Source organism: Zalophus californianus, chromosome 11, assembly GCF_009762305.2.
Source record: "Zalophus californianus isolate mZalCal1 chromosome 11, mZalCal1.pri.v2, whole genome shotgun sequence".
Taxonomy (NCBI): Eukaryota; Metazoa; Chordata; class Mammalia; order Carnivora; family Otariidae; genus Zalophus; species Zalophus californianus.
Window position 1 is genome coordinate 84,114,677 of NC_045605.1, and position 27,154 is coordinate 84,141,830.

At 36.4% G+C, this 27,154-nt stretch overlaps 2 protein-coding genes across 5 annotated transcripts in view; one reads left to right on the forward strand and one right to left on the reverse strand.

Moving 5' to 3' along the window:
* Positions 1-18,973, reverse strand: part of DCDC1 (doublecortin domain containing 1) — a 468,564-nt gene extending 449,591 nt beyond the window's left edge. Inside the window, exons 1-2 of the mRNA XM_027579679.2 lie at positions 18,928-18,973; positions 13,388-13,453 (exon numbers count right to left, since the gene is read on the reverse strand). The gene's annotated coding sequence lies outside the window, so the exon portion shown is untranslated. The remainder of the gene's footprint in view (positions 1-13,387; positions 13,454-18,927) is intronic.
* Positions 18,974-19,926: 953 nt separating this feature from the next.
* DNAJC24 (DnaJ heat shock protein family (Hsp40) member C24) overlaps positions 19,927-27,154 on the forward strand; it is a 63,614-nt gene continuing 56,386 nt past the window's right edge. For all 4 annotated transcript variants that reach the window (XR_004819405.1, XR_004819406.1, XR_004819404.1 and 1 more), the window contains exon 1: positions 19,927-20,069. Coding sequence is in view for 1 of the 4 variants with exons in the window: in XM_035722769.1 (XP_035578662.1) it covers positions 19,959-20,069 (111 nt within the window). In the remaining 3 variants the exon portion in view is untranslated. The remainder of the gene's footprint in view (positions 20,070-27,154) is intronic.

Consider the following 27,154-nt stretch of genomic DNA (forward strand, 5'->3'; position numbering starts at 1 on the left):
GTCGTGAGTTCAAGCCCCATGTTAGGTGTAGAGGTTACTTAAAAATAAAATCTTTTTTTTTTAAGATTTTATTTATTTATTTGACAGAGAGAGACACAGCGAGAGAGGGAACACAAGCAGGGGGAGTGGGAGAGGGAGAAGCAGACTCCCCGCTGAGCAGAGAACCCTATGCAGGGCTCCATCCCAGGACCCTGAGATCATGACCTGAGCCAAAGGCAGACACTTAACAACTGAGCCACCCAGACACCCCTAAAAATAAAATCTTAAAAAAAAGTAAAACTTCTGCTCACTGAAAGACAGCATCGAGAGAATGAGAAGACAAGCCACAAATTGGGAGAGAATATTTACAAAAGGTATATCTGATAAAGGACTGTTATCCAAAATATAAAAATCACCTTTAAAACTCAAGTAATAAGAAAACAAACAACCTGATTAAAAGGGGTCCAAGACTTTGAACCTGACCAAATAAGATATACAGATGGCAAATAAGCATATGAAAAGATGCTCCACATCATATGACATCAGGGAAATGCAAACTACACCAACACCGAGGTACCTCTACGCACCTAGTAGAATGACCAAAATCCACAACACTGACAACACCGAATACTGACAAGAACATGGAGGAACAGGAACTCTCATTCATTGCTGGTGAGAATGCAAAAATGATACAGCCACTTTGGAAGACAGTTTGGTGGTTTCTTAGAAAAGGAAACATACTTTTACCACATGATTCAGCAATTGTGCTTCTTGGTATCTATTAAAGGATTTGAAAACTTATGTCCACACAAAAAACCTGCACATGGATGTTGATAGCAGCTTTACTCATAATTGCTAAATTTTGAAAACAACTAAGATGTTCTGAATTCAGTGGATAAATGAAAAACTATGAAATGATATAATGAGCACTGGGTGTTATATGCAACTGATGAATCACTAAATGCTACCTCTGAAACTAATAATATACTATATATTAACTAATTGAATTTAAATTAAAAAATTAAAAAAATTTAATTAAAAAACAAGTAATAAAAATTAAATAAAATAAATGAGCTACTATGTCATGAAAAGACATGGAGGGACCTTATGAAAGTGAAAGAGGCCAATCTGAAAGTCTATGTACTCTATGATTCTAACTACATGACATTCTGGAAAAGGCAAAACTGTGGAGCCATTAAAATGATCAATGGTTGTTAGGGGTATGGGGAGGTAGGAATAAATAGAGCACAGAAGATTTTTATGGTAGTGAAAATATCCTATATGAAACCATAATGATGGATACATTTGTCCAAGCCCTTAGAATACACAATGCCAAGAGTGAACCCTATGTAAACTATGGACTCCAGCTGATTATGATGTGTCAATGTAGGTTTATCAATTGTAACGAATATACCTCTGGTGGGGGATATTGACAATGGGGGTGACTATGTATGTGTGGGGGTAGGGGTTTTATGGGAAATCTCCATACCTTTCCTTCAATTTTGCCATGAATCTTAAACTGCTCTAAAAAAGCCTTAATTTTAAAAAAGGCTTCAGGTCATTGTTCTCTAGTTTCCAGCACATATAGCTTGTACATATTTAATGAACCAATCATCAGATTTAACCTCCAAAGACCAGTCCCAAGCAATGCATATTTGGAAATCCTTACGTAGAGCTCTTGGCTATATTTCACCTAGTCAGAACTTGTATCTGTCCACTGAGGACTACTGTAGCATTCTAGCAGTGGACTACCTTACTTCTTGTCACCTGATTTGGCCTCCTTGATTTAATTTCCATTAACTTCTCCCCAGTGCAGAAACAATGTCTCTGTACCACAGTGGAAGCCATTATACCTTGTGGTTGCTCTCAGGTTGCCCTCAGGTATATTAAAATACTGTCAAGATAATGATCTTATTAGGAGACGTGTGGAAGGCTACCTTTGCAGAGATCTCATTTTGTAAAGGCTCATCTCCCACAGTTTGTCCAAAAGGCTGATTATTCAATTCACTGAAGGAAGACACTTGATTTCTTCATGAAATGTACCTTTTTAGTGTATAAACATGTAAAATATCTATTAATCACCTAGATTGCTAATTATTATTTTCAAAATGAAATTTTCAGCAATAGAAATATAGCTAACTGTGGAAGTCTATTTTTCTAATTTTATAATAGTTGTATTTCAGAGTATTCCCTGTTTTATCAAAATTTGTTTTATAAAAATAATTGTTCAATTGGGAAAAAAAAGTTGGAGGGTTAAGTACTCGAGTCCCAGACTCTCAAGTAAGTTATTTTTCCTGCTGGAATGTTTTGTTCTAATAGCAATAATTATACAACTATACAAACTAAATGTACTAGGATAAATCCAGCCATCCAGGTTTTGCCTTATTCTATGCTACCAGAACTATGGTTTGCAGAACAGTTCTTGCATATTCTTATCACTTTATTATCCTGTCACCCATTGTTATGATAAATCAAGTTTACTTAAACATAAAGAAGGCATCTTTGTGGTCCTCCATATGTGTTTTCCCTAAAACCACTTTGCTAATTCCTGATCCCATCATTATTCTGTTCAAACCATCAAATATTTATTAAGTACCCACTATTCCCAGACTTTAAATAGACAATGAATTCAATGTTGAACAAGACAACATTACTTCTCCATTAGCTAAATTTTCATTAATGAATATAAACACAATTTTAATTAACTTGTCCTATTAAAAACAATTTGATGATAATTGCAGTTATTACCGAAATACCCATACTAAGATTAGAGAAAAAAGTCTAAAAAGGAAAAGTCTCTTATAATCTCTTACCCTTGGAGTTAGCCACTATTATAATTTGTGAGTATTTGTTTTCAGGCTTTCATCTATGATTTTACAGAGATACAATCTTTTCTCTTTTTTTTAAGATTTATTTGTTTATTTGAGAGAGAGAGAGAGAGAGAGAGCATGTGAGTGAGCACAAGCACAGGGAGGGGCAGAGGAAGAGAATCTTTAAGCCAACTCCCTGCTGACCATGGAGCCCAACACGAGGCTGGATCTCATGACCCAGGAGATCATGACCTGAGTCAAAACAAAGAGTTGGACGCTTAACCAACTAAGCCACCTAGGCGCCCTGAGATATAGTCTTTTCTTTATTTTTTTATTTTTTTTAAAGATTTTATTTATTTATTTGATAGAGAGAGAGAGAGTGAGCACACAAGCAGGGGGATTGGCAGGCAGAGGGAGAGGGAGAAGCAGGCTCCCCGCCAAGCAGGGAAACCAATGTAGGGCTCGATCCCTGGACCCTGGGATCATGACCTGAGCAGAAGGCAGATGCTTAATCGACCAAGCCACCCAGGCAACTCTATAGCCTTTTCTTTAAACAAAGTGTGACCATATTATATAGTTTATGTACAGTTGTGTTTACTGAATGAGAATATTTTTATGTTATTAAATACTTGTTGAAAACATAATTATTTATTATTTTTTAAATATCCTAGCTAGTTGCTCCAAATGCTGCCTATTGCAAATAAAGCTGTGGTTCCCATGCACCTTTGACCATACCACAGAAAATTTCCTAACTAAAAGAAGTTTTAGAAGTTAAATTCCCAGATCAAAGTGTATGAACAATTTTAAGGCTGTTGATGTGTATTTCCAAATGGGATTTCTTTTTAGAAATGTACCGATTTCTGGGGTGCCTGAGTGGGTCAGTCACTGGGCATCTGCCTTCGGCTCAGGTCACGATCCCAGCATCCTGGGATCGAGCCCCGCATGGGGCTCCCTGCTCGGCGGGAAGCCTGCTTCTCCCTTTTCCACCCCTGCTTGTGTTCCCTCTCTTGCTGTGTCTCTCTCTGTCAAATAAATAAATAAAATCTTAAAAAAAAAAAGAAATGTACCAATTTCTAAAGCTACCAAAAAATAGCATATGAACACCCATAGAGTAGTACCCATTACTAGAATAAAATATTATCTCTTTACCAGACCAATTGTAGAATTATTTTCTAACTGGTAGAGAAAATTTAATTTTTAAAACTATCATTATTTAAATTTTTCATCATATTAATACTCAAGGAGGAATATTAAGGGATATTCGGAGAGATTTTTATGGACTATAAATTATTTTTAATTCTAGTTAGAAACCATTCATTTAAAAGAAGAAATTCCTAAAATATAAAATATATATGTTAAACTTCTAGATATTTTAAAGATAACTGAGTTCAAAATATCTAATTAGCCCAATACCCCCTTTCCCATATACTTATGAGAACATATCCAATTATCTTGAAAAAGGCAATTAAAATTACCATTAATAATCTTAATACTAGGACATGTTATAATTCATTTGATAATTACATTTCCCACAAAGATACTGTCAACATAAACTGTGAAACTGCAGATCCATCCTGTTTACAAGTATCAGAGACAATATGCTCACTATTCTGTTGTACTTAAATGTTGTATTGCAGTTTTTCTTAACAGGTAATACGTGACATGAAACATGTCTGATTTATGCTTCATAACTTCCATTCTGATGTTTAACATTAAGAAATTATATTTATGTATCACACATCAGAAAATAATTTAAATAAACTAAGAAAAATAATAACAATCATGCCTTTCATTTCACATGCAAAATATAAATCTTTTATTCATAGATATCAAAGAACCATCTGCAATCAGAAATGCACACCATTTATATTTTCTGATTTATGTAGCTAACATTAAATATCTAAGTGTTCTTGTTTTATATTTTCAGAAATTTGTTATGAATCAAAATATTAAGTCATAAAAATAAGAAAAATCAAGAGACTACCTTTTAAGATTGACTCATGAGGTTTTTTTTTTTTTAAAGATTTTATTTATTTATTTGACAGAGAGAGAGACACAGCGAGAGAGGGAACACAAGCAGGGGAAGTGGGAGAGGGAGAAGCAGGCTTCCCGCTGAGCAGGGAGCCCAATGTGGGGCTCGATCCCAGGACCCTGGGATCATGACCTGAGCCGAAGGCAGACACTTAATGACTGAGCCACCCAGGGCCCGACTCATGAGTTTTAAAAATTCATTGTTCTAGGGGCTCTTGGGTGGCTCAGTTGGTTAAGCATCTGCCTTCGGCTCAGGTCATGATCCCAGGGGCCTGGGATGGAGCCCTGCATGGAGCCCAACATAGCATCAGGCTCCTCTCTCCCTCTGCCATTCCCCCTGCTTGCGCTCTCTGGCTCTCTCTGTCAAATAAATAAATAAAATCTTTTTAAAAAATTCATTATTTCTATTCTTTATTCTGATTTTTATAACAAGGAAAAAAATGTAATTATTTTGATTTTAAAAACATACACTGGAAAAGGTATCATTTAAACCAGGCTGAAGTTTACATTATTTATTGCTATTTTTCTTAAAAAATATGCATTAGAATAAATATTTTTCTAAGCTTCAAAATAAATACAGTACATGGTTCTGGCATATTTATTTTTTTTGAAGAGGTGCTCTGAATCTTAGACAACATAAATACTAGGCAGTGTGGTGGTTGCCATAGTAACAAATAAATAGGAGCATAAAAATACATTCCATTTTTCAAATGTATACACTTTTTTTCATAAATATGCATATTTTATAGGTAAAGGATTATTCAGCTCTTGCTTTACCTTCCCTTTTAGAGAGAGAAACATCTAATTCTTCAGAAATAAAAGATTATCATGCAGCAATAGAGTAGGCTCAAAAAAGTTTTAAAAGGCTACATGGGAAATCTTAAGGTTTTTATGTCAATTTTCCAAAATAAAGATAGGAAAAAAAACTCCTTGCATTTTAGATTACTTTAATGGTCAGTTCTTAAGGTAAGGATAAAATTGCATAAAATTCTTTTCCTCCCAAGCATGAAATTCCCTTTTATTTTGCATAAGTTTATTATTGCCATGCATTAAATGTAGCACTTGACCATGGAAAGCTGAAAGCTCTGTTGATCACAAAGAAGCCCAAGAAGTTTAATACTAACCTATGAGCTACTACCTAAATAAATGATCTGAAAATATTTATGCCAATGTGCTAAATTGGATTTCAAAGAGTTCTTTCCTTTCTCCTCTCCCTTCATTAAAATACAATCTTCCTGTTTATAGATATCCTAGTAGTCACAAAAAGGATATTGATAAACTGTTCTGAGTTTTATACTTACAGCTAAAGAGGACTTACCATACATTTTATAGGGCTGGAGAGGGGCAGTGTGATAGGCCATGATGTCAAGTTTGAAATCTATTGAAATTTACTGAGGTAAGCCAACCAAAACAGAACAGGAAGATTGCTCAATTATTACTGGGAAACAAATCCTTCAAATCCAATTACATTAATTTGGACTTCCAGTTTGTTTCAGTAACAGCTATCATGTAACATTCTCTTAGTGTGAGAATTCAAAATTTTGAAAGATCACCATCCAGGCAGAGTGCCAAATAAAAGGTGACAAAGCAGTGCCGTGGGGCTTACCTTGTGCTAACTCCTTGATGGAGAAGCCATGTGCTGTAATGGCTGAGGAAGACTGAACTAGCCTGTGAGAGCAACATCCTCATCACGCATAGATATGATCCCACTTATTCTTATTGAAGAGAAATCTAGTTTTTTCTTGGGGGAGATAGTAAATTTAAACTTTAAGAAGTCCGAAAAATGAATTAAGATATTAGTCAAATATTTATGACTATTGGAATAGAATAAGTTACACAGATGATATGACTACTGCAAAAGGAAAAAAAAAAAGTCTTGTCAATCCTCTTTCCTTCCAATCTTTTAAACTATATCCCTCTCCTTTTACTATCTTAAAATGGTGGGAAAATATCCCTGGAGACTGGAAAAGGGAAAAACATGCCCATTTTTAAAACAAGAGAAACATGATTTGGCAATTAGACAGCTTAGTTTAACCTGGGAACATGCAATAACAAATTAAACAACCAATTAGTAACACCTAGAAGGGCATAAAATACTGGAAAACAACCAACATAATATCTCAAAGGCCACATATGCCAAATGAACTTAGTATCTTTTTTTTCCTGATAGAATGGGACAGGTCATATTGTCAAGTAAGAAATGAATAGTGTAGTCTATTTCAGGGTTGTAAGCCTTTTTATTCTATTCTCCAATTCAGGGTAAGCAAAAACGGTTAAGAAGAAAAGAATGTAAAAACTGTCTTCATTGCTAAACCAATGACTATTGACACACTTCCTCTCTCCTGAGGATCTGTTTCAGAACTCTTTATTGATGACTAGTCAAGAATCTTGACCTCTTTTTTTTTAAGATTTTATTTATTTATTTGACAGAGAGAGACACAGTGAGAGAGGGAACACAAGCGGGGGTGGGGGGGTAGGAGAGGGAGAAGCAGGATTCCTGCCGAGCAGGGAGCCCCATGCAGGGCTCGATCCCAGGACCCTAGGATCATGACACAAGCCAAAGGCAGACGCCCAATGACTAAGCCACCCAGGTGCCCCAATCTTGACCTCTTTTATATTTAGCTCCACCATATCAGATCCCTGAGATGGCTCAAATTTAAAAGTTTATTTCCTTAGTTTTCTTTCCAATTTGTTGACCCTTCTTTTCGCTAGGGATCTTAAATGGCTTATTGCTTCAACTAAGTGATGCCGCACTGGGACAAGATATAAATCCATTTTAGGTAGAAATTTTGAGAAGGAAAGAGGGAATGCTTTGTGAATAAGATTAAAAAGATTTTCTATGACTAGAGAAAGTGATAAGTAATAGAATGGTATTTAAATAGAAGTGCTCATAAAAACACTCAAAACTTGAATAGTGTGAAGAATTGCTGTTACTAGGTTAGAAAAGGGAGATATGTAAAGATCAAGTGTGTGGAGTCAAGAAATGAACCCAATTTTCAAGAAGTCTCTGTGTCATATGACCAACCAACTAATTACACAAGTGGGTCAGAAGAATAACTATGGTGGAAAGAGGCACCAGTTGAAAAAGTAAAAAATCCGGTCTCTAATACAGAATCAGACAAGAGCCAACTGCTATGTTGAACTAAGTTGCCTATTGTACTAGGAGAACTGTTGTTCCTCATTATGTAATTAATACCTTGTTTTCCCAGCTTCTGTTACTATTTACATTTATATACCTTAGGAAGAAAAAAATTTGATCCCTGAATTGTTTGTCTGACCCTAACTATTTTTCTAACCCTAGATACCGTGTAAACAATCAATCAGAGATTCTCCCAAGTTAGAGAGGAAAGTGTCCCTGGGACATTACCTATGTGGGTAATCAAGAAGGAAATGGGGCGGGGCGCATGGTGGCTCAGTTGGTTGAGCATTAGACTCTTTTGATTTCAGTTTGCGGCATGGTCTTGGGGTCCTGGGATTGAGCCCCACCTCAAGCTCAGCGGGGAGTCTGCTTGAGGATTTTCTCCTTCTGCCCACCCCCCCGGCTCTCTAAAATAAATAAATCTTTAAAAAAAGAAGGAAATGGGAGCAAGCAATAACTCCAATCTTCCTCTCCTGCACTCTCCCAACACAAAGCAGTCACGTCCCTCTCTTCCACTCTCACAATATTCCAGAATGTTTCTACATTATGAAAAAGTTTTGCCAGATAAAACTGACTTCATTTTATTACTAACAAATACTAAAAACAGGGGGGAATACTTATATTTCCCAAGCCAGGACTATAATCAATAATTTATTTTAATAGCTGAAGAAAAAATAAAGAAAATAATCATGTAGATTCAGAAAACATGAAGGCAGTGCACTGGAAAGGAAAGACCTCTGGAATTAACCCAAGAAATTCTGGGGTTGTGATCTTAGTTTTGGGCCGGGCCTGGTGCAAATCCTAAACTTTCTTGGGCTCATTTTCCCTAAGAAAAGACAAGGAAGAATGATAGCACAGGGGAACTCTATAAAGTTCTTCTATCTGTATAGTTTTAGCCATTTAGTGGAAGAGCTTTCACATATGGGAGCTAAGGCAGTGTGACAGAAAATGCGTAAGATGTGGACTCAGCTAACTTGAGTCTGAATCTTGCCTCTGCCCCTCCCCAGTCTTATTTCCTTATGTGTATGACAATAGCATCTGCCTTACCTACCTTATAGAATTGTTATATAGATCAAATAAGGAAATAGAAATAATGTGTGAAAGTGTTAATCATAAACATTAGACCTTATTTTTGTATTTAGTTCTGCATCTTGCCCTAAGAAAGAAATTTTAGAAAAGATAGAATGTGTTCCAGAGACTCCTTATTATCAGAGAAGATGTAATATTTATAATTTACAATTTAGGAGTGTCTGTTTCCTCAGCTATTGATTTGCTAAGAGTGTCACAGTTGGACAGCCCAGGTTCCTATGAACTCAGGTGTCATAGGAAAAATACATAAGATTTCTAAACCAATTATAAGTAGAGACGTTGGCTCAAAGTCAAATAGCTATGTTGGTTAGTGGTCTGTTACACGTAGAAAGAAAGGGGGGGCACATAGAAAGATAGGAAAAGGAGAATTGGCTTTGCTGTAGAAAGAACCAACTTGAAGTCTAGACTAACACTAAGATAAGGAATATGAGCAGAAAGGAGTTGAGGGCATTGGGACTCACCATTCTGATTCTATAAGGTGTGCTAGTTGGAACTGCCTTATAGATGAAGGAAGTCCCGGTAGAAAAAAATAAACTGGAAGGTCATCAGATGTAAAGAATAACATATTTGGAAAGCTTAGCCAGTAAAAATATTATGAAACTGGGCTACTAAATGTAAGGATCTCAACCTTTTTTACTCATAATTTGCTTTTATCATTATGCTATCTGAATTTTCACTGAGTAAATACGTAATGAATTTCAGATGGCTCTCCTTAAGTTTCCAGAACACAAAAAGTTCATTTGTGAAGGCCTGGCACTTTTACATGATATATATAAAATGAGAAAATATATATACACACACATATATATGTAAATATAAATTTACATACATTATATAAATATAGTTATATAAATATATATTATATAAATATATATAATCAAATATAAAATAAGGAGAATGATTCCTAAGATGCATATAAATACTCAGTTTTATTGATTTATAATCATATTATCATATAGATTATGACCTTCATAAATAAAGATGGATCCAGGAAGGCATGCCTCTCTAAGAGATTTATACCATGGAGCAAACCATAGCAAAAAGGTAAAAAAGACAGGATGGACACAAGACACAGCATCATTAGTGCAATGAAATTCAACTCCATTCATTAAGTATGTACTGATAACCAACTAAAGCCAATGATTAGAGAGATATCAAAATATAAATTAATTATTTTGGTAAAATTAATCCAAATATATTTCTAATCATTTCAAATGGTGTAAGCTTGCCAATTCTCCTTGTACTAAAGATTCCCATCTAGTTTTTGGACCAATCTTTGCTCCAAAAGTCCAAGGCTGGGAACCAAGTAACAATAGCATGTGAGTCCTAACAACAGGTGAAGCAAGACACTGGGGAAATAGCATTTACCATGGACTGGGGCTAAAAGAATTGTTAACAGAGGACCTAGAAAAATCTTCTTTTACATCTTGTTATACTTTCTTATCTTATTTCTTTTGCAGGATTACCTGACTTTAACCTAGGACTAACATAAGATCTATTTCTAAGTATATTTTTCACTGTATTGATATACCTGAATATTGTATGTATGCATATCAACAAATTCACTATCTCATTTTTTTAAAGGTTTTATTTATTTATTTATTAAAAGATTTTATTTATTTATTTGACAGAGAGAGAGATAGTGAGAGGAGGAACACAAGCAGGGCAAGTGGGAGAGGGAGAAGCAGGCTTCCCGCCAAGCAGGGAGCCCGATGTGGGGCGTGATCCCAGGAACCTGGGATCATGACCTGAGCAGAAGGCAGATGTTAACAACTGAGCCACCCAGGCGCCCCTAAAGGTTTTATTTTTAAGTAATCTCTGCACCCAACATAGGGCTCAAACTCACAACCCTGAGGTCAAAATCTTATGCTCCACACTGAGCCAGCCTAGCACCCCAACCATCTCATTTTTTAAATTAGATTCTTAAAATGCTGAATTTAAATGATATGTGTACATTGTATTATGGAATAATTTTTCCTTTTCTTGTACTGAAATAAGAAAAGTAATTTATGTTACCCATAAATCAAAATAAAAATAAATCAAAATAAAAACTAAAAATTAAGTTAATATTCATAGAGACTAACACCACAGATGAGGATTTATATTACAAAGACAAAAATCACATAGTGTTTCAAATTAATATATCTGACTGTCTTTCTCTAATGCTCCCGCTTCACCTGCAGCACATCAGACAAGGTAATAATTTATGATAATCATATGAAAATATACAATTAATATTCATCACCTCTCATTCCTCATCACTTTAGATGATCAGTAATGCAGAGTGAAAATGCTGTCAGATTTCTAATTGCTTTGTAATGGGCTTGAAACAGGGAAATCATTAAAGGCAAACAATCTGTCATTTGTCTGTTACATTATCTATCACACAAAAAAACTCATTAAAGAAATTGCTAATGAATTACAAAAGACTATACTCATGGTGCTTCTACAGTAGATTAACAAGTATTACTATGAATTGCTTAAAATATTTTAAAAATATGATATTTTGTGGAAATTCATTAGAAAACATCTATCTTCAGTATATTTTTTAAGCCGTGTGGTTTCATTATTTTGGCATCAAATCCATCATTGCAAAAGTCCCTTAAAGCATGTAAGATTTGTTTTTCATCAGTCTCTAAATAATTCAACTGAAAGGTTTCAAGAAGAGGCTGAAATGCTAAATGTGTTCATTACTAGTAAATTGACACAAGTAAAAAAATAGTACTATAATAACAACCCTAATGCTAAGTAAAGAATATATTTCAAAATTTGATTTTTACTCTCATATTTCCATGGATTTTGAACTGTTGAAGTTGCAATTTTTGATTCATCTTAATGCTATCATTATACAAAAATTATATCCAACTATTAAAATTGACCATAATATTATTAAACTCTGCATAACATTAACTAATTTGAAATTTTGAAGATATTAACCAATACTAAAATGTTTCATAATATTACATCAAATAATTTTGGAGGGGAAAACAAATCATTTCTTTAAATGATCACATCCAATTTTATACGTCTTTATCAGTGCTACCTTTCTATATGAGATACTTAGTATTAAAAAAATCTGTAGGGCCACCTGGGTTGCTCAGTCAGTTAAATGTCTGCCTTCAGCTCAGGTCATGTTCCCAGGGTCCTGGGATCGAGCCCCGCATCGGGGTCCCTACTCAGCAGAGAGCCTACTTCTCCCTCTGCCTGCTGCTCCCCCTGCTTGTGTTCTCTCTCTCTCTTTTTGACAAATAAATAAATAAAATCTTTAAAAAAATAAAAATAAGTAAATTAAAAAATCTACAATAATGACACTAATCTAGTTTTAAAAACAAAGAGGTACATAAACAAAAAACCTAGTAATGTTTTGTTGGGTATACAGTCCAGTTGCATTTTATTTTTGAAAAAAATATGAGAGTGATCATGTTTTTCATTATGCTAATGATGAATTGAATCATGAATTTATTTCCTACAACAAAACATAAGAATCTTAGAATAAAGTCAAACTTTTAAAAACTATGTAGATCTATTCATATCTATTGGAATATACCCAAATTTAAAAACCTAAATGCAATGGCATGTTCAGATGGGTGCCATGGTTGAGTAGAGGAGTTAATTCCAAGCTAACTTCAAAAGGTTCCATAACACTCTGGAAACATCTTCATTATACTCTCTAATTGACTTAAACAGACTTCATATCAACTGTTTAACACGTTTTAACCTACAAATTAACACCCTTGATCATTCAGATTAACCTTTCTTCTGTGAGTCAATTACATGACTATAATAAACTTAAAAAAATTCAGTTTAAAAAAATTAAAATGGAGAAGGAAGAATGCTTTTAAAAAAGGATATAGGGGCGCATGGGTGGCTCAGTCATTAAGCATCTGCCTTCAGCTCAGGTCATGATCCCAGGGTCCTGGGAGGCTCAGGTCATGATACCGGGGTCCTGGGACGGAACCCCAGGCCAGGCTCCCCACACAGTAGGGAGTCTGCTTATCCCTCTGCCCCTCCCCGCTTCATGCTCGCACTATCCCTCTGTCAAATAAGTAAATAAAATAAAATTTAAATAGCTTTTAAAAAAAGAATAGGGGAAATAAGTTTGGTATTTATTACGATTACTAAAGAGAAGCAGAAAATGGATTATTGACGGTATCTTTAATAGGTTCATGGAAAGATGAAAACATCAGATGAGAAGAAGGTAGTAAGACAGGAACAAAAATTCCGGGTAAGATAAAGACCTCTAAAAGGTCTGAAACAAGGTTGAAAGAACACTGACATAACTAAAGTTAAAAAACAAGAAAAACACAGCAACAGGTGTGGTGTCAGCAAAAGTATTTACCTCTTTGTCTCTCCTGCTCAGTACACTGCCTTGCTCAAATTCACGAATTTTCACAGCTGGTTACCACTGAAAAGACAAAAGAGAGAAGAGATCAAGTGAAGACAACGAGTGAGGGGGAAAACACAAAAATAAAAAACCATTTCTATTTTTTTTAAAGATTTTATTTATTTATTTGAGAGAGAGAGCAGGAGCCGTGGGGAGGGGCAGAGCGAGACACCCCACTGGACCCAGGGCTCCTTCCCAGGACTCCGGGATCATGACCTGAGCCAAAGGCAGACAGATGCTTAACCGACTGAGCCACCCAGGCGTCCCTGAAAAATTATTTCTAAAAGAGGTGGGATTGGGGCGCCTGGGTTCCTCAGTCGTTAAGCATCTGCCTTCGGCTCATGTCATGATCCCGGGGTCCTGGGGTTGAACCTGGCATCGGGCTCCCTGCTCAGCAGGAGGCCTGCTTCTCCCTCTCCCTCTGCTTGTGTTCCCTCTCTCACTGTGTCTCTCTCTGTCAGATAAATAAATAAAATCTTTAAAAAAATAAAAAAAACTGGTATTGTTCAATAGGGCTGATTCTCAATACCATCTAAAGCTTTATGACAGTATGCCAAAAAAAGAAAAAAAGTTTCTCTATTCATCTCTCCTTTCCATTAAAACTTAATATTCAATATTTAAAACTTCATACTTCCATACATCTCTCTGTATTAGCCTCATTTTGAGGAAAGATTTCAGTCATTCAGGAAATCTACCTTCTTCTATTCACCTAAATTAGTAACTGTCACAGCACCTGCATTTCCTGTGGCATAGCACTTCCTACAGTTACTTTAGTTGCTTTTTAATTATCTATTTACCCAGATAAACTCCAAGCTTTTACAAGGGCTACAGCCAACTGTCTTGCGTCTCTTGTAACAAAGTGTGGGACACATAGTAAACACTCATTAAGTGGTTTGTTGATTGAATGGATAAGTGAGTCAATGCTCTATCTGTACTCTGTGTATATGTGCGTGTTTATCTCATCAGTAGCTAACTCTTTTTTTTTTTAAGATTTTATTTATTTGACAGAGAGAGAGACAGCGAGAGAGGGAACACAAGCAGGGCGAGTGTGAGAGGGAGAAACAGGCTTCCCGCTGAGCAGAAAGCCCGATGTGGGGCTCGATCCTAGGACCCTGGGATCATGACCTGAGCCAAGGCAGACGCTTAATAACTGAGCCACTCAGGTGCCCCTCATCAGTAGCTAATTCTTGATGGTTTTCCTATCTTCCCAGTAGATTTTAAGTTGCTGTAGGGGCAACCATCTAATTTCAGAACATAACCATGAAGTTTTGTGGTACTTAAAAATAAATACAGCTTAGTTCACTGATAAGAAAATCCTAAAAACTCAAGAGATAAATAAGATCAAGGAAATTAAAGAAGAGCTGGTAATGAAACCAGTAGAAAGAGCCAAGTAAATATAAATATAATCCTAGGATAAAAATAGCAGAACTACACTGTATATATTGCAAATATTAACCATCAATAAGAAGCACAATTTACTAATACGATCTCAAATTAAGAATTTATTAATGTGTGGTAGACATTAGTTAATGGGCAGACAAATACTAAAGTAATAAATTGAGTAAAAATTGATTTTTACCATCATTACAACCAAGCGTCTTAAACCCCTGCTGTATCTATACTATATAACCATACTTATATCTACATCTATATCTACATTTAACTCTACTTGATCAATCATCTTGATTATTTTTTGGTCAATCATCTTGAAATTAAATATTTAATGTATGCCTATCTTGTTTATGTTAAATGTTGATGACACGAGAATTAAGAGGTTTTTGCCCATGCTTCTAATTTATCCACAAACTATATAGTTCAACAAACATTTGGGTTTGGGGGTCATTTTTCCAACTCAATAGTTTGTAGTTTTCATTTGCTCTGTTTGGAAATTCCTAAAATATAGCTATGAATTCTTAATGTTCTAATAGTCAAAACTCAGGAACAAATATTTCACTATTAATAATTATAACAGGGCGCCTGGGTGGCTCAGTTGGTTAAGCGACTGCCTTCGGCTCAGGTCATGATCCTGGAGTCCTGGGATCGAGTCCCGCATCGGGCTTCCTGCTCAGCAGGGAATCTGCTTCTCCCTCTGACCCTCCCCCCTCTCATGCTCTCTCTATCTCATTCTCTCTCTCAAATAAATAAATTCTTTAAAAAAATAATTATAACAACAAAAGCTAACTTTTCCTGAGTATTTACTACTTTCAGGCATTATTATCTCATTGAATCCTCACAACAAACCTAGAGTGAGATACTATTATTATTCCTGTTTTACAGAGAAAGACACCAAGGCACAGAGATTAGTTAACTTAAAATGCTCATATAACCAGTAAGAGACAGAGTCTGGATTCAAAACTATGCAGTCTGACTCTAGACTTCATGCTCTTTTTTTTTTTTTTTTTTTTTAAAGTAGGCTCCATGACCAGTGTGGAGCCCAACGCAGGGCCCAAATTCACAACCCTGAGATCAAAACCTGAGCTGAGATCAAGAGTCAGATGCTTAACTGACTGAGCCACCCAGGCGCCCCTAGACTTCATGCTCTTAACCATTATGCTAACATAGTTTCTATTTCTGCTATTAGTTTTACATAAAATGGGTAAATTACCTTCTTAAAATAGGAAAGTGAGAAACAAGACTATTATAGATACACATCATTAGAACTTCAGAGATGTGGCACAATAGCTGGTGCTTAGTTTCTCTGAGAGGTGTCCCTGTCCTCACAGAGCTTATGGAATTAGGGAATCAGAACATACATCCAAAATGTATGATAGTACCCTTGGGATAGGATGGGTACAAATGAGGAGGACATACAGGACTGGCTACAAAAGTTGAGAGGAGGACCTAATTTCTAAGGATTGAGTCAGTATAAAAGGTTTGATGGAAGAGATGGGTCTGAAAAGAGGAATAAAATTGGTAGGTGGAAGCAAAGAGCAAAAGTGGTATAAGCAAGGAGAACTACCTGAGCAAAATTATGGATGAAGTACCAAGAAAAGGTCCCATTGTTTAAATGTTTCATGTATGGAGGTAATAAGCAATGAGGCTAGAAAACTAAGGATAATATTTGGGAGGTAAGTGAATGCCAGGTTAAGGAATTAGGATTTTATCCTCTATTTTATTTATTTACTTATTTTTTGAAGTAAGCTTTACACCCAATGTGGGGCTTGAACTCATGACCCTGAGATCAAGAGTCATGTGCCTTACTGATTGAGCCAGCTGGGCACCCCAAGATATTATCCTTTAGACCTGGCCTGTTCAATACAGCAGTCACTAGTTAGATGTGGCTATGGAACACTTCAGATGTGGCAAGTCCGAATTGAGATGAGCTATACAGGTAAAATACACTAAATCTTTAGTATTAAAAAAAAACAATGTAAAATGCCTCATTAATAATTTCTACATTGATTATATTTTGAAATGATCATACTCTGAATATATTGGGTTAAATAAAATGTATTATTAAAATTCATTTCACCTGTTTCTTTTTACTTCCCTAATGTGGCTACTGGGAAATTTAAAATCATATATGTGGTTTGTATTTGTGGCTTACATATTTCTACTGGGCAATAATGCTCTAGAAAATGAAAAATGAAGACAAATGAGCAGGGATTCATGTAAAAAGTGTTTTAAGAAGTTTATTCTGGTATAAATAAATTCAGATTGTAAGACAACTGATCTGGTTTTTCAATAAGCCAATGGCAGGAAAAGAAAAAACAAAATCAAGATAGTAGTGAAGTGGGATTGCTACAGCTTAAAAAATACTAAAGAGACAGAACAATCAAATGCAACGTGTAGACTTTGTTTGGATCATGATTCAAGCAAACGAACCATAAAAAGACATTTCTGAAACAACTAAGGAAATAAAGACTAGATACTGTCGATGAGTTATTGATCATTTCAGCAGAATAATGACATTATGGAGATGAAAGAAAAAGTTGCAAACTAAAGTATGCTTTATTGGTGTGAGCTAAAGTATGTCGAGATGAAATGACTGAACGCTTGGCAACTGCTGGGGGAAAAAGGGTGTACCTCTTACTATCGAAACCTAAATCAATACATACATACAGCACACACACACACAAATATGAAAATATGAATTGAGAAAACTGCGGTACTGTGATCAGACTTTTCAGAATCTGGCTAAAAAAAGGGAATAAAAGAGAAAACACAGTCAAAGTAATGTGCTCTTGCTGTACAAACTGGATGATCTGAGCTTAACTATCTATGAGGAAGGACTAAGCAGTGGAAAAGGGGGTATTTGAGGGCTAAAAAGTTCAAGGCGGTGTCATTCTGTATAGGAGGTATTCAGAACAACACTTAATTCTGTCACACATTTCCTTAGGGCCACACAGAAGGTATGAAGGTATGTTGGAACCAGGACTAAAATCAGATCCTCTGACTTAGCATAATGCTCTTTTGTGCCTAATTTTAAACATGACAAAATTCTCTGGAGAGCCCAATTTATACTTTCTGCTTTAGATTTTCTTTCTTATGTCATTTAGTTATTCTTTATGCCATCATTAAATAATTGACCGTATTAAAATATTTTATTTAATGTACTTAGGTTTATCTTGACTGCTTCTCAAACTGAGATTTGGTAGAAGAAAGGCAAAAAAGAAGGAAAGCAAATTTAAGCAGTAATAACAACAGAGCTATCTTAACATCTCCAAGTGAAATTTAAATCATGCTGCCAAAACACAAGATGCAGTTTCACCTCTGGGAACAATGCAAGCAAGAGAGGTCAACGTAAGCCAAGTAGTATAGAGAAGAGATAATAAAAGGGAACAACAGAAGGAAAGGGAGAGGCAAGAAGGAAAAAACTAACAAAAAACCTAACAGTGCCCATTTGCAGAGCCCAGCAACTGCCTCAAAGCAGTGGTTTATTCTTTTTCCGTAAGCTTGGAAAGATTGCCTGGCTTCCCTGGTAATATGCACACTTACTAAGAGTCCTGTTCCGCTGCTATACAATTAGCTATTTGGCCTCGATCCTTGGTTTGCTTCCTCATCTACCAAATGGGAATATTAACACCTGCCTTACTAGTTTCACTGGATTGAAGTGAAAGTGAAGCAAGTTGGTAAGTATGAAAGGACTTTGAAAAGTTATCGGTTGCTAGGATCATCTATAAGAAATAATTAAGTTGAATATCTTTTCCAGAAAAAACTATTAAAATTGAAAAAAAAAACCCACCTTCAATCGGTATGTTTTTTCTTAATTTTCGAATGAGAACATTCTAAGGGAAGTGTAAAGACGAGGGAGGAATGAGATCTCCTCATCCTTCACAGGCTCCTACCCCACCGCTCCCCACTCCTCCCCAGCCCAAGAACTGTCACCAACCACCAAAGGATTGGGAGCAGGGTAGGGTGAGCGGAGGAAGCCCGGGGCGAAGAGGGGGGTGGTGCTCGCTGAGGGAGAGGAGAGACGCCACAGTCTCCGACTTGGGGCTAGAGGGAGTTAGAATGAGGCAAAGGACACCTTTTTCCAAAGCTCGGCCACTTACTGCTTGTAACTCCTTGGAAGCGAAGACTGGTTACTATAGCGACCGCGTCCAGGAGGGCGGAGCGCCCCTTGCGTTCGGTGCCTCGGCCACAAGGGCTCGACTAGAAACGTGGTCACGTCAGGGCAATGACTTCCGGCGGAAGGAGAAGCCGGTTCCGGGTTTTGGCCGACTTCAGGCGATGAGTGGGTTGTGAGGATTCTAGAAGTTTGGTAAGTTCGATATCGAGTAAGGCCAGGAGAGGGTAGTCGCCTGTGGCTGGGCGGTACAGCCGAAATGAATACAGTGGATTCCTAAGTCTCGATTTTGAGCCCCCCTCCCCCACCCCGCGCCTTGAATTTCACAGCTGTGGGAAGAGGTTGCTTGATTTCTGGGGCTCCTGGCAAGGTCTCTTCGGTAGTCTAGAGGGCTGGAGTATCCTCCTCTGAGCAGTTTCAGGAGCTCTTTCTTTGTAAACGCCGGTAACCGAGGGACTCATGCTGTCTACCTGCCCGAGCTGTTTCCCGTATTATTCTTTTAAGGTAATCTGGAAGGAATGTGAACTGAAAAAAAACACTAAGAGGGAATGCTCCCAAATTCATTTTAATTCTTTGCCGTTTTGTTTTGCTTTCAACATTTTTTTAATTCTGTAAACATTTATTAAATTCCTCTATTGTGTTTAGTGAGTATTTACTATGTGCGGCTTTTACCACGAGACAAGCGGAAATACCTTCTTAGAGGGCATCCACAGTTCGCGTTCATTTTCGAATTCTGTTTTCTTAATGCTATTGTAATTCATTAATTTAAGGTACAAGCGTGTATCATGAAATGTGTAACAGAGTTCCCATACTTGTCTGTATACTTATACATGAAATTGTTGGGGCGTTTTCAAAGAAAATATATGCTTCATGAGGTTTGCATTATAATCCTGATTTACTCAACTATTAAAGAACTTAGGAAACTACTTGCTTATTTCTTCGATCCTGCAAACTGTAATGAATTGTCATCAATATTTTTATTCAGCTATCTGAGACGGCCCACTTCTTGTTCAATGGATGATGGCATTTGAGCAGATACCAAAAAAGGATTGGTACAGCATTCTGGGGGCAGACCCATCTGCAAGTGTGTCAGACCTAAAACAAAAGTATCAAAAACTCATATTAATGGTGAGTCTTTTCTTGCAGATTTAAATCATGGGGGAGTAAACAGGTTTTTTTTATGTGGCTTGAGATTTAGGTTTCTATAAAATGAATGGGAATATCAAAGCAGGAATTAGGGTATTAATGTGATTAATTGAAAGTTTCAGTAATATTGTAAAAAAATTTTTGTTTTTAATTTGAGGTGGGAAAACATGGTGGTTTGGAGCAGGAGATCTTAGTCGTGCTGGTTGATTTAGAATCCTGATTCTACCACTAACTGTGGGAACCTGGGACAAGTTACTTTCCCCTGTATGTGCCTCAGAGAGAATTAAATGAAATAGTCCAAGTAAAATGCTTAGAAGTATGTCATGTAATAAGCAGTGTTAGTATCCAGTAGCCACTAGCTACATGTATCTATTGAGTACTTGAAATGTGGCTAGTCCAAAATGAAATTTATTATAAATGTAAAATACCTTTGAAGACTTAATATAGGGGCGCCTGGGTGGCTCAGTCGTTAAGCGTCTGCCTTCAGCTCAGGTCATGATCCCAGGGTCCTGGGATCAAGCCCTGCATTGAGCTCCGTGCTCGGCGGGAAGCCTGCTTCTCCCTCTCCCACTCCCCCTGCTTGTGTTCTGTTCCCTCTCTCGCTGTGTCTCTCTCTCTGTCAAATAAATAAATAAATAAAAATCTTAAAAAAAACCAAACAGTATAAAAAGAGAATATAAAATAAGGTAAACTTTATGTTGATTACATCTTGAGGTGATAATATTTTGGGTTTATTGGTTATTTTGCATATTTTGTACATAATATATGCACATATATTTTCATATAGTATAATTATCAAAATGGATTTAATTTGCTTTTTACTTTTTTAACAAAGCGTATGTGGCTTACATTTATAGTTTGTGTTATGTTTTTATTGAATGGTGCCAATTTAAGCCATTTATACACTGTTTTTCATGTGACTCCATTCTTCGGTGAAATGAGTTGTGGTATTTATATAGAATCTTTCTGAACTGTTACTTTTTTTTCAGCCTATACTGTGATGTGTCTTAAATCAGTATCAGTAACTCTATAATGGTTTCCCATTAACCCAGTTTACAAAAGGGGTAGAGGACCATTACTTATACAGCATTAGTTGTTTCTGTAGTTTTTGTCAAATAGATCTGAGATTTTGCCAAAACTGTTAGTGTTTTTTGTGAGAGATGTGGATGTTTTACCATCAGGAATGTATTAATATCCCTTCTTTAGGTAATGGTTGACTAAATGATGTTAAGATTTATTTTATCTCAGAATTTTTAGGATTTCTCTCAGTAAAGTTAAGTAGACTTGATTGAAAATTTTTTCCTACTACTGAATCATACTTGTGCCTCATTTAAACTGAGAGATGAGGCTGGAGAAGTAGACTGGGTCTAGATAATGCAGGCCTTATAGGCCACGTTGACCTTTAATTGGGCAAGGAGAAGCCATTTACATTTAATATGGTAGCATCTGTCAAACACCAAAGTGAATCAATCATTTTGCATACCCTTCTGTAACATATCAGAGTTCCATTTGCTCTAAATCTTCACCAACATTTGATGCTATTTGTCTCTTACATCTATTGGGAGTTTCTCAGTTTTGCCACCACTGACATTTTGGACAGGATAATTCTTTGTTATGTGGGGCTGTCCTGTGCCTTGTAGGATGTTTAGCAACATTCTGGATGCCCGTAACAACTAAAAATGTCTCCTGGTGGTCAAAATTGTAAACCTCCCCATCCCATTGAGAACCACTGCACAATTCTGTATTTATAGTGATCTCTCAAGTGGTTTTATTTTATATTTCTCTGATTAATGATTTTAAGCACTTTTAAATGTTATTGGTCATTGTATAATTATCTTTTCTGAAGTGTCTTTTTAAAAAATTAAGTACATTCTTGATCTTGTGTATACATTGTGTATATTTTCTCCTAGGTGTTTTTTGATAAGCAGAAGATTTTTGTTTTGATGAAATACAATTTATCACGTTTGTTTTTTGATTACTGGTTTCTGTGTCTTTAAGAAGGTCATGAAAATACTGTTTTTTTCTATAAACTTATAGTTTGCTTTTACCTTTAGACCTCTGACTCTTGTGTATGGTGTGAGGGGGGAGGTCATGTTTTTTTTTTTCCCTCAGTATGGATATCCAACTGTTCACTTACTGCAGAGATTTTCTTCTCTGCATTATATTGTCAATGTCTTGGCAGTGAGGGTTTATTTCTAGATTCTGTTTTGTTTGGTATATTTGTCTGTCCTTTTACTAATACCTCTGTCTTGTTGACTATAGTTTTATAGTCTGTTTCAAAGTCATGTGAAGTTAAGTTCTCTAATTTTATCCTTCTTTTCAAGTTTATTTTGGTTATTTTAGTTTGCTTGCATGTCCATAGAAATTTAGAATCAGCTTCTAAGTTTCCATGTAAGGAAATCCTGCTTGAATTTTAATTGTGACTGTATTGAATATATATCCATTTGTCGGAATGGACATTTAACAATATTGTGTCTTCTAATCCGTGAATATATTATGTCTCTGCATTGCATAAATTATCTTTAATTTCTCTGAGAAATATTTTAGAACTTCCAGTATAGTACTACACTTTGTATTTATTTCTAGTTTTTGGTGTTTTTGGTTCTATTGTAAATAGTATTTTACAATACCGGGGAGGAAGAGAGAGGAGAGAGAGAGAATCTCAAGCAGACTCTGTGCTGAGCATGGAGCCTGTCCTGTTGTGGGGCTTGATCCCACGATCATGAGATCATGACTGAGCCATCCAGGTGCCCCAGAAGTATAGTTTATTTTTATATACTGATCTTGTATCCACAATCTTGCCAAATTTGCTTTCTGGTTGTCTCAAAGCTGTCTTTGTAGATTCCTTCGAATTTTCTATCAACACAGTTATGCCACTTGCAAATAAAGAGAGCTTTGATTCTTTCTATAATCCATATGCCTTATATTTCTTTTTCTTGCCTTAATGCACTAGTTATGTACTTCTATTACAGTGTTCAGTTGAAGTGGTGAGAGGAAATATACTTGTGTTGTTCCTGATTTTAGGGAGGTAACCTTCAGTATTTTATCATTAAGTATATTATTAGCTCTATGTTTTTTTAGATGCCATTTGTCAGGTTGGGGATATTCTTCCTGTTCCTAGTCTGCTAAGAGTATCTATCATGAGTGAGTATTGAACTTCGTTAGTTGTTTTTTTTTCCATTTATTGAAGTCTGTATTACTAATTTTCCCCCTTTATATGTGCTGAATTATATTGATGTTTCTTATGTTAAACTATTTTGCATTCCTAAGATAAACAAATCTCATTTGTGCATGAAGTATTATGCTTGTATTCTCTGACCCAACATCTCATTTTTCCCACCCAGTATTTCATTTATATTTGATGTAATTATGACAGTGTTTGGGTTTAAATCTGTAAGCTTCTTTTTTACTCCTTTGGATTTGTCCTGCCTGCTTTTTGTTCCTCTGTTTTGCCTTTCTTACCATCTTTTGGGTAAATCAAGTATTCTTTATTATTGTATGTTATTTCCTTTGTTGAATTTTCAATTATGCTTCTCTATGTGTTTTTTAGTGATTTTTCTAGCGATTGAATGTAATAAGTTGGGGCGCCTGGGTGGCTCAGATGGTTAAGCATCTGCCTTCGGCTCAGGTCATGATCCCGGGGTCCTGGGATCGAGTCCCACATCAGGCTCCCTGCTCCTTGGGAGCCTACTTCTCCCTCTGCTTCTCTCTCTCTCTCTCCCCCCCTCTGTCTCTCATGAATAAATTAAAATCTTAAAAAATATATATTTAAAAAATATGTAATAAGTTGTCACAGTTTACCTTCAAAAAAATGTCATTACTCCACAGTGTAAGAACATTACAACAGCACACTTCATTTACTATCCTCCTTCCCCTTTGTTTTTACTTTCAAAGATAAGATATGCTGTAGGGTGCCTGGGTGGCTCAGTTGGTTGGGCGACTGCCTTTGGCTCAGGTCATGGTCCCGGAATCCTGGGATCGAGTCCCACATCGGGCTTCCGGCTCGGCGGGAAGTCTGCTTCTCCCTCTGACCCTCTCCCTCTCGTGCTGTTTCTTTCTCTCTCAAATAAATGGATAAATAAAATCTTTAAAAAAAAAAAAGATATGCTGTAAACTCTGGAGTATAATACCATTTTAAATATTTCTACTCAGTATTCTTTTAAAGAGATTTATTGGCATATTTGTATGTATCATATTTATTTTTTATGATGTTTCTATATGGTATTTTTTCCATCTATGGAATTTTTTGCCTTCATTTTGGAAAGATTTTTTATTTCCACTGGCTGGAGAACTGTAGATTGACAAGAGTTTTTTTTTTGTTTGTTTGCTTTTCCTTTTAAAAGCTTGTTTTAGATTGTTTCTGATGAGAATTTAGCTATAATTCATATCCTCGTTCCCTCCTTTTTAATGTATCTTTTTATCTCTGGTTACATTCAAGATTTTCTCTTTATCTTTTGGTTTTAGTGGTTTCTCTGTCATGTGCCTAAAATGTGGGGGTTTTTTGTGTTTATCTTTCCTAGGCTTAACTCAGTTTCTTGGATTTGCGGTTGATGCCTTTCTTTTGCTGCTTTTGGAATATTTTCAGCCACTCTGTCTTCACATTTTTTCCTGCTCCATTCTTCCTCTGTTTTCCTTTTGGGATTCTAATTACATATTATATTGTACCACAGTTATTGATGCGCTATTCTATTTTCCCCTAGTCTTTTTTTCTGTTTGTATTTCAGTTTGCATAATTTCACTGAACCTGTCTTCAGTTCAGTGTCTCTACTGTGTCCATCTGCTGATAAACTCATTAAAGAAATTCTTAATCTCTGTTATCTAATTTTCATATCTGGCATTTCTCCTGTCTCCTTTTTTTATATAGTTTTCCTGTGTCTTCCGTCTTTTCACACGTATTATGTACCACTTCCACCAGCTCATCTAATATACTTAACTGTAGTTATTTTATTTATTATTTTTTTTAACTGTAGTTATTTTAAAGTCCTTGTCTGGTAAGTCTAACATCTAACCCAGAGATGGTCTATATCCTTTCTTGATGGTGGACCACATTTTCTTGGTTCACATTGCCTTACCATTTTTTATTGAATGACAAAAATTGTTTGTAAATGAAAAGTAGACATAGAAGTAAATACTATCTGTATTCCTAGGCATGGGCATGCCCCTTCTGTAAGGCAGCTTGTGTGGTGCATAAGTCAGTGGTGCACAAGTTAAGTCAGTCTAGCCTGTAATTGAGCTGAGATTGTTTTGGTTGTCATTGCTTTAGTGATTCATTTCACCACAGGCTTCAGATGATTTGAACAGGATCAGCACCATCCCTTTAGCAGAGCTTGAGTCCCGTCAGGATTTGTCTCAGCTTTCCTGTCCTGTCTGTAGACTTCAGCAGACCCCCTACATGTGAAGAATGGTGTCTCTCAGTCTCTTCCAGTCTTCCTGTCTCTCTTTTAGTTATGGATGACTGTTGCCTGGTATTTAGCATGAAGTCTTATTCCTTGGAGGGTTTCTCTCAGTTCTCCAGGACTGCCCTCTAGCTTCAGTGGGCCACTCATGCCAGTGCCTCATGAGGTGACGCTTGGCTCTCCCGCCCTATCTCTGTTCTTTCTTGTGAGCACTTGGCAAACGCCTGTGGGATAGAATTGGTGGGCGAGTACAGTCTCTATACATTTGGGTGCCTGGGAACTTTAAATTGTCATGCCAGTCTGTAGTCGGCCTTTAAAATTGATTAAAAGTTTGTTTTCTTTCTTATCTATGTCTGTGATGGCTTCCTACTCCTGCTGCTGTGCCAAAGATAAAACCAGTGATGGGTTTCTTCTCTTCTGGGGAGGGTCTTTTCACTTTGAATTTGGATTCATTGGGTTTCTTTGAGTTCTCAGTTCCCTATTTTAAAAACAAAACAAAACAAAAAAACTGTGAGTTTGTAGGATAACTGGCTGGTTCTCCTGGATTATTCCTATCAGCATTAAAATGTACCATTATTTCTCCCACCTTTGAAAAAACAAAACCTTTTTCTCAACCCATTTCTGCCACTTGTTGCCCCAAGTTAGTGTTCTTTGTAGCAGAAACAGCATTTCAAAATGTTGTTTCTATTTCCTTTCTTCAGTTTCTCTCTTCCCAGCTCTTTTAAACCTACTCTGGTGAGGCTTCGCTCCCACCACTACTGAAACTGCTCTTACCAAGATTGCCAGTGATACCTTTAATGGGAAAAAACACAGTCCTGTGTTTTTCCTTTACTCGCACACAATTCTTCTGTCACCAGATGTGTGGATTTTCCACACATCAAGCAATTTCCTGCAACCCCAGCAGGATTTCCCATTATTCTCTTCAATTCTGACATTACCTGGAGATAGAATCAGATATACCACAAAGTTAAGGGCTTCCTCCCACAAGAGTAAGCCCTTACTCACTGGAGATGCCAATCACAAGTCCCAGGTTGTCACCTGTACTTCTGACTGACAGAACTTCTGACTGAACCCCTTACAAATTAGAGTTCCCAGACCCCTTCCTTGAGTTTGATAATTTGCTAGAATGGCTCATTGAACTCAGGGAAATAATTATGTTTACCAGTTTATTGTATAATAAAGGATATGATAAAGGATACAACGAACAACCTGATGAAGTGGTATATAGTACAGGAGCTTCTGTCCTAGTGGAGTTGGGGTATGCTACCCTCCCAGCATGTAGGTGTATGTGTTCACCAATTCAGATACTTTCTGAACCCTGTGCTGCTATTAGGAATTCTATGTAGGCTTCATCAGGTTGGCATGATTGATTATGACTCCATTTCCACTCCTTTTCCCTTCTCTGGAGAGTGGAGGGTGGGCCAAGCTTCAAATTATGGCTCAGACTTTCTGGTGAGCAGCCCCCATCCAGGAGGCCACCAAGAGTCACCCTATTAGAACAAAGACATTCCAGTCACCTAGGGGATTCCAGAAGATATAAGAATTCAGTGCCAGAAACTGGAGGCAGAGACTTGTGTGTATATTTTCTGTTATTTCACAGTATCCATGTTGCTAAAACCAGTGGTCAATACTTGGTCTTTAATTTGATTTATTACTGAGATGACCATTTAT